This window comes from Engystomops pustulosus, chromosome 4 (assembly GCF_040894005.1).
Source record: "Engystomops pustulosus chromosome 4, aEngPut4.maternal, whole genome shotgun sequence".
In the NCBI taxonomy this organism is placed as follows: domain Eukaryota; kingdom Metazoa; phylum Chordata; class Amphibia; order Anura; family Leptodactylidae; genus Engystomops; species Engystomops pustulosus.
This window is the reverse complement of record NC_092414.1, coordinates 117443840-117457429: the sequence shown is the minus strand read 5'-3', so window position 1 is coordinate 117457429 and position 13590 is coordinate 117443840. Positions and strand designations below refer to the sequence as shown.

General features: G+C 40.2%; 1 protein-coding gene across 1 annotated transcript in view; it reads right to left on the bottom strand.

Moving 5' to 3' along the window:
• NAMPT (nicotinamide phosphoribosyltransferase) overlaps positions 1 to 10493 on the bottom strand; it is a 34949-nt gene extending 24456 nt beyond the window's left edge. The window contains exons 1-2 of the mRNA XM_072147173.1: positions 10285 to 10493; positions 961 to 1117 (exon numbers count right to left, since the gene is read on the bottom strand). Coding sequence (XP_072003274.1) covers positions 961 to 1117; positions 10285 to 10338 — 211 coding nt within the window. The 5' untranslated portion in view covers positions 10339 to 10493. The remainder of the gene's footprint in view (positions 1 to 960; positions 1118 to 10284) is intronic.
• Positions 10494 to 13590: the final 3097 nt, after the last annotated feature.

Here is a 13590-nt window from a genome sequence, read left to right as displayed (position 1 = left end):
ACACAGAAAATAAGCCATAACACAGCTCTTTATGTGGAAAAATAAAAAAGTTAGATTTTTGAAGTTGGTGAGTGAAAAAGTGAAAAAACTAAAAAAAGGCCAAGTCTCTAGGGGTTATCCGGGTTTAAAATTTTTTTTATGGCCGGGCTGGGGAGGGATAGTTAAACATAATAAACATAGACTTACCTCCTCCGGCGCCGCCAATGTCCCGCGCCGCGGTCACTTCGATCCGTGCCTCTGTAAACAAACAGGGGCACGGAAGCCGCGCACAGGGAGCTTCCGGTCCGCGTTGTGGATGGCTCCTCCCATCCGTCCCTATCTCTCAGCGTTGTAAGCGCTGGGAGATGGTGCGCATGGGAGCTTCCGGCCGGCCGGAAGCTCCCTGTGCGCCCTTGTACTGAAACCGGCGCACGGAGAAGACGGGCCGCGGCGCGGGACATCGGCAGCACCGGAGTAGGTAAGTACATGTTTATTATGTTTAAATAGCCCTCCCCAGCCCGGCCATAAAAAAAATTTTTAAACCCGGATAACCCCTTTAAGGGAATAAAGAGTTGCAATTTCATGAATGTGACCACTTCATGAACCCCAGATAGTGCATATAAACTATAAACACGTTTGCAATTATAATCTAATAAGGAAAGTTTTTTCAGTATGGGCTACTATTCTCAGATAATAGGTGTGTTAGGACAAGCCCTCATTCCTTCTTAGTAATTAACAGGTGTAACACGAGATATACACGTTTGTTTACTCACTAATGTGTTTATTGAGAATGGGCAGCCTACTAAAATATTAAGCAACACATGGGTAGGTTCTGTGATATCGGGTTTCTTAGTTCAATATTATTTTATATGCGATAGCCATGTAGAGAAATCCAGAGCGGAACAGAGATACTTAGAAAAAAACAAAAACAAAACATGTTTTATAATATACAGTATAAACTGTGTCAGCCAGCATCCATACCTTTTAAATACTTTTTTAGAATGTACTGCAAACCATAAAAGACGGTTTCTTCATATTTCACCTTCCTGAACTTGGAGTCTTCTGTCTTCTTTTCCCGGCACTCAAAGTAAGAATAAACTTTGCTTGTATTTGGTGGGTATTGTTTGTAATGTGTAACCTGGCAAAAACAAAAAAACTATTAATTATGATAAGATACTATGTATGATTACATTTTATGCAAATGGTAGAGTCTCCCATTGTTTAGTTTTTATGATGTCCATCACAACCTAGATTTGACACCCTGTACAGCAATAATATGCAAAAAGAAGAACTTTCTTTTTTGAAAGTGGTCATATAATACCAGTGAGGGGAATATAACGATTTGCCCACGATTTGCCAATCTTAATTCCCCTTAATATATTTTATGTGTAGTGCTTGTAGACTACCTTCAAAAAAGTACCCTAAATGAATGAGCACTCATTGACAGAAACATGATCGGACCACTACACATAGAACAAAGCCATCAGCTGCCGAGACCCCATACCACTCGAATTATTCTATTTAACAATTATAAAATATAAGAGGTGTCCAAGATATCTGACCGGTATATATAAAAACCATACCAAAAATTCAGTGATACAGCTTTCTGCAATATTCCAACTGCTTTGTACATACGAAGTGCTGTAAGATCCTTCAAATGGCTAAGCATTGTGTTTTATGATATAGGCATTACGTAACCTGTATCTCTGGCCTCTGTGCCAGTGTTGTAATGGGGGCAGATTAACACTGGCATTGCACGTAGAAGGAATCTATACATTAATGCCAAATACAAATTTCCATGGTGGCCGAACTATGCACCAGGAATGGGACTACAAGCATCATATGATGCATGGAGTCACAGCAAAAACTTGGAACAATAGCAAAGTCTCCTTGCATCATATACAACTATAATGCTTGTAGTTTCATCCCTGGCAGTGTTCAGTCCGGTCAACCCAGAGTCCAGGATTCACATTCACTTTTTAGCCCTAAAGTGTAATTCGAGATCTAGAAAACTATGAGGAATTGATACAGAAAGTATATTACATAATTTTCATTTATTGAAACTGAACAACCTCTATAATTGAGGTAAGCAGAGAAAGGAAGTCTTAGTTTATTTCCCAGCACCATCCACAGGTGGGCAGTCGGTTTCTGACAACTTAAGCTTCTAAAACAACATTTTATTCAAAATTGCTGATGCTGACCTCCATACATTCGCATGATCGAAATCTATTCATTAAGTGAAGTGACTGGATATGTATGTAGGTTCTTACAAACACATTAGTTCTGAATGGCAAACTGCTTTGTAATGACAAAGCTGGCAGCTGGGTATTCTCCTAGTCTACTTCCACACCACCACTTTTCCTGCATGGCTATAATTTTATTTTCATATCTCTATGGATATATTATGCAAAGTTAGTCATAGTTTCTATAGTAAAGCATGAAAAATATTCCCTAGTCTTGAAAAAGTGGTACTTCTATTTTATACATATCTACCAGTCTGTTATTCTTCATTTAATCATCTGTAGTTGTATTTGCTAATGTAGTATATTTTTTAGAAGCAGGCATTTTCATATGTCAACATTTGTACTTTAAGATCATAATGCAGTTATATCAAGACTTGCTGAGTAAGAGTGAGCAGAGATGTTTTCTCTTCTCAATTTAATGCTACTCTGAAACAGTTTACAGTTTACCATTTATTTCCCTTTAAAGGAAATTTACCATGAAACTCAAGCATGATAAATGTGACTGGGGCAATATTCTTATATTTTTTATCCTTCTAAAATCCACTTTAATGATGCGAATGATGAAGTGCTCTGCATGGTGTTACTAGAGCCCCTCTGTGCTGTAGCTTCACAGGCTTTGCGCTGTGCAGGAGCAGTTCTTACCCTCCCACTCGGCACTTTTCCCCTCTCTCTGCCTGATGTAATGTTCCTGCAGTAGAGGAGGTTTCATAACACAGGGGAGGGGGAAGTGATCTGTTGTGATAGCTTCATATGCGGTTTGTTACACTGTGCAGGATCACCTCCCCTGTGTGCCGAAACCTCCTCTGCTGCAGAAACGTTATATCAGGCAGATAGAGGGAAAAAGTGCTGAGCAGGAGAGTGGGAGGGTGAGAAGTGCTCCTGCACAGAGCAACAGCCTGTGAAGCTACAGCGCAGGCGGGCTTTAATAACACCGTGCACCCCAGCACAGGAGGAGGGGGGGGGCACTGGTAACACCACTTAACGTAAAATATTTATATTTGAATAAAAGCAAAAATTCATTACAATTACACGCAAATTACAAAAGTACCATACATTTGAACCAAAAGCATCTTTGTAGTTTAGCAAATACTTATCCCCAATGAATATGGACATACGAGGATACATAAAGGGTCCTCTATAACGTTATGTTATTGATAGTGGACAACCACAATTTGTACCCAAATTTGCTAGCATTTACCAATTCCAAAACAGGCAGTAGAATTACAGTAGTGGTACTGATATTTGTAAAAATAAAATTTTAATTTTGACTTTTTGGGTATAAAGAATTTAAAGCTATTACCACAATTCACAGCACCTACAACACTTTAATTCTTGAAAATGAGTGGTAGAGACTAGAAAGGCCAAAGATCTTCTCCTTAATTTGTATAGAAACATACAAAAGAATATAATGAGTAGATAAAGTAAATGCATACCTATTACTACAATTTTGTAAACCATGCATTGTTATAATCAACACACCATGAAGCTTAAAGGCAACTACAATGTTAAAAATGGAAACAAATTCCAGGGAGTGGAGAGACTTTTCACAAGCCTTTCCCAGTACTTTGTGTACTTTCAGTTTCTTTTTCTTCTAAATCAAGTGTTTTCTTAGACAACATGAAACCTTGTACAGAATGAGGATGATTCACAAGAATGGGGATGTTATATTAACTTAGTCAGCAAGGAATATGCTTACATGCTGCCTTTGTGCTAGGCGACATGTAATGTAGATTGTTGATTTGCTTCCTTATTCTATGAACTGTTTTTCTGGATTTTGGGCCAACTTTCAGCTTAAAGGGAACCTGCCACCAGGAGACTCATTTTTAGCACTTCCGCACAGAGCGTAGTATATACACTGCCAAAAGCGTTTTTGTATAAAAAAAAAAAAAAAGGTTTTCCAGAAAAAAAAATTATCTGTTATATAGTACCTCTCCTGGGAGTGGCTATGGAGAAGCAGTTTATCCGCCCCACCCTTGCTTATCCATGTGTCCTTTTCAAATATATTAATAACTCCCATCAGTGATGGGCGTTTTCATGTAGACCTCCAAAGAAGTCAATCGATCTGGGAAAAAAAAATCAGTCCTCATACTACCAGTATTTTGTCAAACAGGTGAACAACCTTCTAGTTCATGTTTCTTTAATGGCCCAGAACGTTGGCATTATCTGGAAAAATCAGCTTTGATGTGCCCAGCACTGAATTCAAGCGCTCCTCATCTAAAAATGCCCGCTTCACACCAGTAACATCATAAAAGGAAGTACATCTGATGGTAGATTCCTTCTGCCTGCCTCTGCCCTAATCTGTAATTTAATAATCCGGGAACATAACCAAACGTGTTAAAAAACTTTCTTTTAGTAATATGTAAATTAACTGCAGAGGATACTGGAGAGTGGCTTGTATACGCCCCAGTAACTTCTGCAAACACAATCTAAAGCGTCTATGGTGCAAGTCAAAGTTTGTGGATTATAAGCTTTGTTCTAGGAAGCCATAAAGAAAGAAAATGGAACTGAATTATTTCACAATCCTTTACTACATCTGCCAAGGGGAATTTCTAACACATTTATGATGCATGTATAGGGGTATTTCCGTCACAGACATATTGTACACATATCAGTAATGGAAATTCCCCTTGAATCAGCAGAGGTGAATTTAAGAGCCAGTTCACAAATCAGTTTTTATCAGTTTTTTTTTTTTTGCTTCAGTTATGGAGACAAGGTAAGGTACAATGGAAAGAACTGCATCTGATCGGTGTCAAAAACTAAATTACATAAAAGAAATTAGATGTTAATGAGAGGACATTTGTTGGATTTACTGATCATGTGCCATTAACATGGAATTATCACTGTGTCCCCTGTGTAAAAACAGAGACTAGCTTAAAGGGACACAGATCTAAAATACCATATATACTCGAGTATAAGCCGACCAGAGTATAAGCTAAAGCCCCTAGTTTTACCACCAAAAACTGGGAAAACCTATTGACTCGAGTATAAGCCGAGGGTTGAAAATACGTTGGTCTCAGCCTCCCAGTATACAGCCAGCCCCATTTGCCAAGCACATAAAAAAAAACCTACCATACTCACCTTCTGCGGTTCCGATGATCTTCGCCGCTCCCTGATGCTCCGTTCCCCGCGGCTGGTCTTCCCCCTTCTCTCTGGTTACAGACGGCAGATACGTCCAGGTCATCTGCCGGCTGGTGCACTATGATGCATCATATTGTGCGTCGGCTGGCAGATCGCATGGGCACGTATCTGCCTGCTGTTAAAACAGAGAGAAGAGGTGCCGCGGGGAAGAGAGAAGAGGAGCCGCCGGAAAATGCGCCGAACATCGGGAGCCACGCCGACCATCAGGCCTCTGGAGGTCGAGTATGTAAGTTGTTTTTTTATCGTCTCGTGTATAAGCAGAGGTGAGGTTTTTCAACACATTTTTTTTTGTGCTGAAAAACTTGGCTTATACACGAGTATATATGGTGGAATGAAAAATTCTATTTTATTTTTTTTTTTAAACCTTGCCTCCTGTGGACCAATACTTATTTCTGATTCTGAAAACTACCTTAGTTGAATTTACTCTGCAAGGTAAAATTCTTACCCTTTGCTTAAAGTAAGGGTACAGTCACATGGCTGTCGGGTGGATGTATATGCGACCGCAAAATTGCAGCCACATATGCATCCCCATAGACGGCAATGGTGGCCCGGCGGCAGTATGGTGCCATGCGGTACACAGTGGTATGCCCGCCCGACTGCGGATGGATGTACCCTTAACTAGCTTCTTGTTCTTGTATGAAGCTTTTTAAAGGAAGGTAAATACAGCCATATGTTTATATGGGATTTGGACTACTACATATTAAAAATTTACTTTGACATTTATTTAACTCAAGCAAAAGAGCTCTGTGGGACATAACCACAGCCCCTTTAGGCTTCATCTAGTATTTCTCCCTACCACCTCTCTGCTCTATCATCGCTCCCCTCCTGCTGCCTACTAAAATCTTCACCCCCATCGGTGAAGTCGATTTTCTTAAAGCCACCTTCTCTTTCTTTTTGTAATCGTAAGTTTGTACTTTAGTTGAAATGTAAATTACAAGTATCTTGCAGCACTCTAACTTACGGTATGTAAATTCTCATGCAATTCGATTAAATAGCAAAGTTCTTATCTATCCAATGCAAACAAATAAAACAATTACAAGATCGGATATAGAAACTTTGCATTCTCACTGAACATGCTTAACTGGTATTTTAAAAGACTTTTCTAGTTGTTTGCATATTTAAGATTAGTGTATGTGAAGTAACTAATGCCTCTAGCAAAAATGAACCAATTTGAAAGGATGAAGCAATAATAAAGGAACTTCATGGTGATGACAACACTTGATGACTAAGCATTATGTGCTGTATATTTCTTACCCCTTCTAACTGGAGCTGTTATAGAGGACTCAGTCAAGAGTGTAAAATAGAAAAAAAAAAAACCTTCAATTACAATATTCTAAATGGCTACTCAAAACAGACCAAAATAAGGACTTATTCACACATCAGTTTTTTGCTTCAGCATGTTATTTGTGATTCCATGGATAGAATACTGACCCTTTATTGTCTATGTGACTATGTCCTTTTTTCCTTACTGACTGCAGTCTTCTCAAAAATATTGAATTATGCACTATTTTATTCATGCAACAAAAAAGAAAGCCACAGACAGCTCTTTATAAAAAGAAAATGTTCTTTTTTATTATAAGTCCATATTATAAATACTTGTGGTCATGTATGGTAAGTATACAATACAAAGACCGCTTTTGCAGTTCACTGGCTTCCACAGAAGTCAATGAGTATACAAAAAAAAAACAAAAAAAACAAACTTGAGATAGAATACAAACACAAAATTGACAGAAAATGGATGTGTTTATTGTGGACACAGAATTGAATGAGCCCTAACTGGTGCCTATTTCACAGTCAATGAAAAAAACTTGATCTGAATGATGACGACATTACCGATTCAATATGAAATGTCCTCTAAAAAGGAGTGTGTGGGCAAGGATGCATTTGGTACAATGCATAGCAATGTTATGTTTGAGGGTCCTCTAATGGATAGATTTGCTCTGAATAGCAGTGTATGGAATCTATTGCTACCTGACCTGCAATAGCTTTAAATTCTATTGGCATCCTGAGGACATCAGTGTGAGCCACCATGATCTTGCAGTTGCTTGGGTTGCATGATAGATAAAGTCGTCTGCGAATATGGCCTCTTTAACCATTTTCAATTTTCAAACAAAGCACACACTGTGAATTAGCCCTAATTTGATTACATACTAATAATTTCAACTATGGGAGGCCTTTCAGAACATTATCTCATGATAATCAAGTCTCCTCTGCTACTGTAAACCTTGAATCAAAGGCCACATAAAGAAAGCTTGGGGTCACCTTCATTGAGCAGCCTTTCAGCAGCATGTATGCTCAAAGGACACCGTGACACTTAAAGTCAGGAGAAATACTACATAGGTGCAGTACAGGGTCAATGGGACAGTTTTAGAACAAGAGACCTGCCCTGTGTGCAGGAAGTGCTGCTCATGGAGAGTCATGTAAATGCTATTCTAACACTGACCTTGGTGAAGCACTATGCCCTGGACTAAGATTCCAAAGACTACATGACACTGCAGTACTATAAACAGAAGGGAAAGTACAACTGGGAATCTAACTCCATATAGCAGGCAAGAAGCCACATGTCCATTAGAGAACGAGGAAGTGTACACTATTAATATAAGGTTGCAATGCATTTTAAAGCATAGGAATAGGGTTGTAAATCAGGGCCATCACCAATAACCACTACTACTAATACATGCAGTGTCACACATTCTCTGCCACACATTGAGTTTCCATGCCTCTGTCAGGTTCTCTAGGTTGTTGATCACTTTGTGAGATCACACCCTTCTTAACATGCATGTACATATAAGTAAATATGTGTACTGCTGGACTGTGGATCTTTACTTGCCTTGACAACAGTTGAACATAATAATGTGTTACACATAGTCACCAATATTAGATTTCTGGGGGTTAAACATTCAAACCAGCGCTGATCAGCTATTTGAAGGGGGTGTAGATATTTAACATAGGACATCAATATAATTTGGGGTCCAATGATTCTAGCACAAGGAGACCAAAGCTGGAAGTACAGCTTTATTCTCTATATAGCAGGCAGTCAGTGATCTATAGCTGACTACTTTTTTTTAAGGAAAAGGAGCTCATCTGAGGATCCAAGAGCCAGTCACTACACATAGAATGGTTTGCTGGAACCAACTGATTGGCAAGGATACGGGTAGTTAACTCCAACTATTATTTAAGACCAGATATGCAGCCCCATTAATTAGCTGGTCAAAAAGGGGTGCCACTGAGTTGATACTGAGGGTTAAATTGTAAATCAGGATCCCATTTATTGACATCTAAAGTGTCCTGTGTCACATTTCAGGTATGTTATTCCATTGTAAAAAAGCATGTTAAGTGACCTGTCATGAACCACTTGCACCCATGCTGCAAATGTGAAAGAGCCCAACAAAGAACTTGACAAGCAAAAACAACCTTTTTATAGAATAAACATGTAGTCAAGCAATACATTATAGATTAATGCCATCCTCTATACCAATAGGAATATATGCTACGAAGGTATTATTTAAAAAAAAATTACAAAACCTTTATTCAATAAGTCAATACAATTAAAGATAAAAGACATCTCTAAACATAAAACACGGCATTGTGGTTGCCTCACCTCCATTCCAAGTACCGTACACACCGATTAGCAAAAAGTAATACTGGTAAATTCACAATGTGTAATAAAAATATCATGGGACTAACATACGAACATTTACCCACCAGTGTGTTCTATACCCACACAGAGATGGGGGAAAGATGTATACAGACCACCACCACAGCACCCCGACCGCTGTGGTGGTTGGTATAGACCTTTCTACCATCTCTGTGTGGCTATGTTACACCCTGGAGGGTAATTGGTTTTTGGAGTCAATTGATGGTTTTATTATATCTTGCGAATTGAATAGCATTACTTTTTGCTACATGACTGTGTGTGTAGTTAGGATGGAGGTCAAACCAGCACAGTGTTGTGGTTTAGGTTTATAGACATATAATAATAATAATCTTTATTTATATAACTCCATCAAATTCTGTAGTGCTTTACAAATCATAGGGGACGTAAATATAATATTACATTACAGAGTACAAACATTCATATGGAACAATAGGAGTGAGGGCTCTGATTGCAAGAGCTTACAATCTAGGAGGATGAAGGGGTGAATCTTTTTTGATGGTTTGAATTAGATTGACTTCTTAAATAAAGGTTTTCACATTTTTTATATGACTTTTAAAGCAAGTTTATTTGTACCTGTATACTATTTATTTGTATAGATTGTTTATAAGTAGTAGCAGGTTGGTTACACTTTTTGGGGCACAATCTAAGTATAGATATTGATAATGCCATCCTCTGTCCACTGTGATCACAGAGATGAAGTGATGTTTCATCCATTGAGATATAAAGTCACACCATGGATGAAACATGCCGGCCTGCGACCTGGATATTAAAGCAGAAAGATCTATGTACCTGCTAAATATAATAAGATCTTTCTTTTAGACTTCAGACTCCTTTCCAGCTCCACAGCTGGAATATTACAAAAGTGCAAATGGAAAACTACACTACTAACACAAATCCCACTTAAACCCAGAGACATTATGAAAAGGTCTCAAAGACATCAAGTAGTGGGAACAAAGTGACTTCTCCATTTCACTATGAGAGTGAAGTCACATCCAGTAACTGGTGAGAGGGATGATGATCACATGTGTGTAGAGCTCCACATCCCCCTGCACTACATGTACCAAGAGCACCATATCACTGCTAGGGATCATGCCGGCAGTTCCTGACCTTCATCCTGACACAGGGGAGCTGCAAGGTGTCGCTATAGGATGCTCTGCATCCCCGGTCCTTCCATGCAGGCGAGGAGGCCATGAACCCTCCGCACCCCCTATAGGTACGTGCTATGACACGGCGTAGCATCCCTCTAGACCGGCCCTCTGCCCTCACCTTGTAAGAATCGGTCGCCAGCAGAATATTGAACTCCGGTTCCCCACATTCCATGTCCGCACGGGAGGCTGTCAGCACGCTTCGCGACTACTCGGTGAACAATACTGAACCGCGCTGCTCTCCGTTCTTCAATACCTTTCCCAGTGCCAGGCCAGGGGGCGGGGCGCTACGGTGACGTCCGTGGGAGGGGCCGTCCCCAAAACCTATTCACATTCAGGGCTGCTCAGTGTCGGATGACTTTTTTTTTTTTTTAAGAACAGTGACGTCATATCGGCAGCTCAGCGCTGTCGTCATTGGATAGCTCGGGGCTTCTAGAGTCGCCCACAAGCACGTGTGCCAGCCCCGCCTCCGGAGCGCTGCCTGCTGTCAGTTTCGGTTTTCTGTAAAGGGCGAGCTGCTCTGCTGAAGAGAAACTGGAGTAGCATTTGAGCTGAGGTGCACAGTGTCATCCACCCTGTGAGGAGAGGTACCAGTAATGGCTGCTATAGGACAAGTAGTCCCAGATGATGTTCTGGTCCCCAGAAATGATACACATTCAGTGTAACTGTGGTTAGGGCTGCCCTCAGGCTGGTATGTATCTGGCTTGGCAGGTTTTTTACTGTTAGACTGGAATTTTTTTACCATCCCCAATAGATGCCGGTATTTTTAAGGTGGGTTGTCCCCCCACTTTAGACAAGGTCACAGTCACATGGTGACAGTAGGAGTTTTATTAACTTATCAATAAAAATAATTATTTATTTAATTGTTCCTTCTTTTTTTCTTTCTATAACCTTTTAACATACAAGTTTTTTTCCCAGTAGAGTGGAATATAGAAGAGTTTTTCGTTATCTAGCCCTAATATAGGATTGCTATTCAGTAAGTGTAAAAAATCCGGATGTAGAAGTATATGGGAAGTCTATAAATTCCAGCAGTAGCAGTTTCAGGGAAGCCTTACCATAAGGAAAAGAGCCTTAGCCTTTCGAAAACATGTTAGGTGCAAGCCTTTTTTTGTCCCACTACTCCATCTGTACCTATAGTGATGTCAGTGGTACTTCTGTATTACAGCAAGTTGAAGCCACTGGCTGGGACTTCACTGCTTATGCCTTTTTTCCATTTACAAAATGGATAGTTTTACATGGGGCAGATTTGAAAGTATCGTCGTATCTTTTCTCACCTGGCAAGTAGCCCATTCATGCATTGTGGATTATTCGCTCTCGAGAAGTCTGGTGTTCCTCATGCAGATTAGTTATATGTTTCCCAATACATTACTTACCAGTATCACTTCTAAAGTTACATATACAAAAGTCAGCGCAGGTATTACTATATATTTATATACCCTTATTTTTTGTATGAGAAAAGGGCCTCTCATATTATACCAACAAAGACAATCTCACTACATGGAAACTCATCTATCTGTATTACTGTATCTCTAATTATTTATTGCACTGAAAGATAACCTTTCATCTCCAAAGCCTATATAGCAGTGATGGCTAAGCTATGGCACTGGTGCCAGAGGTGGCACTCGGAGCCCTTTCTATGGGCACTCAGTCCATCACCAGAGATGACTCCAGGAATCTTCCTGCAGTCCCAGACAGCCCAGGACTTGCTGTGCACAGAGCTATTTTAAAGTGACAGTGCTACCTGGGACTCTTTTCTGCTATATTAGTGCCACAGGTGCTGTTATCACTGAAAGCTGTGACAGAGAAGGGAGAATAAATTACTAATTACATTTCTGTGTTGGCACTTTGCGATAAATAAGCGGGTCTATGTTATAGTTTGGGCACTCGGTCTCTAAAAGGTTCGCCACCACTGCTATATAGGGCTGCTCAGTGACATCATATTGGTAGCTCAGCACTGTCGTCATTGGATAGCTTGGGGCTTCTTGAGTCGCCCACAAACACGTGTGCCAGCCCCACCTCCGGAGCACTGCCTGCCGTCAGTTTTTGTTTTCAATAAAGGGCGAGCTGGTCTGCTGAATAGAAATTGGAGTAGCATTTGAGCTGAGGTGCACAGTGTCATCCACCATGTGAGGAGAGGTACCAGTAATGGCTGCTATAGGACAAGTAATCCCAGATAATGTTCTGGTCCCCAGAAATGATACACATTCAGTGTAACTGTGGTTAGGGATGCCCTCAGGCTGATATGTATCTGGCATGGCAGGTTTTTTACTGTTAGACTGGAATTTTTTTACCATCCCCAATAGATGCCGGTATTTTTGAGGCGGGTTGTCCACCCACCAGTGTGTGGGTGGATAAAATGGATAGTTTTACATGGGGCACTTTTGAAAGTATGGTCGTATCTTTTCTCACCTGGCAAGTAGCCCATTCATGCATTGTGGATTATTCGATCTCGAGAAGTCTGGTGTTCCTCATGCAGATTAGTTATTTGTTTCCCAATACATTACTTATCAGTATCACTTCTAAAGTTACATATACAAAAGTCAGCGCAGGTATTACTATATATTTATATACCCTTATTTTTTGTATGAGAAAAGGGCCTCTCATATTATACCAACAAAGACAATCTCACTACATGGAAACTCATCCATCTGTATTACTGTATCTCTAATTATTTATTGCACTGAAAGATAACCTTTCATCTCCAAAGCCTATATAGGGCTGCTCAGTGACGTCATATTGGCAGCTCAGCACTGTCGTCATTGGATAGCTTGGGGCTTCTTGAGTCGCCCACAAACACGTGTGCCAGCCCCACCTCCGGAGCACTGCCTGCTGTCAGTTTTGGTTTTCAATAAAGGGCGAGCTGGTCTGCTGAAGAGAAACTGGAGTAGCATTTGAGCTGAGGTGCACAGTGTCATCCACCCTGTGAGGAGAGGTACCAGTATTGGCTGCTATAGGACAAATAGTCCCAGATGATGTTTTGGTCCCCAGGAATGATACACATTCAGTGTAACTGTGGTTAGGGCTGCCCTCAGGCTGGTATGTATCTGGCATGGCAGTTTTTTTACTGTTAGACTGGAATTTTTTTACCATCCCCAATAGATGCCGGTATTTTTAAGGTGGGTTGTCCACCCACCAGTGTGTGGGTGGATAAAATGGATAGTTTTACATGGGGCACTTTTGAAAGTAGCTTCGTATCTTTTCTCACCTGGCAAGTAGCCCATTCATGCATTGTGGATTATTCGATCTTGAGAAGTCTGGTGTTCCTCATGCAGATTAGTTATATGTTTCCCAATATATTAATTACCAGTATCACTTCTAAAGTTACATATACGAAAGTCAGCGCAGGTATTACTATATATTTATATACCCTTATTTTTTGTATGAGAAAAGGGCCTCTCATATTATACCAACAAAGACAATCTCACTA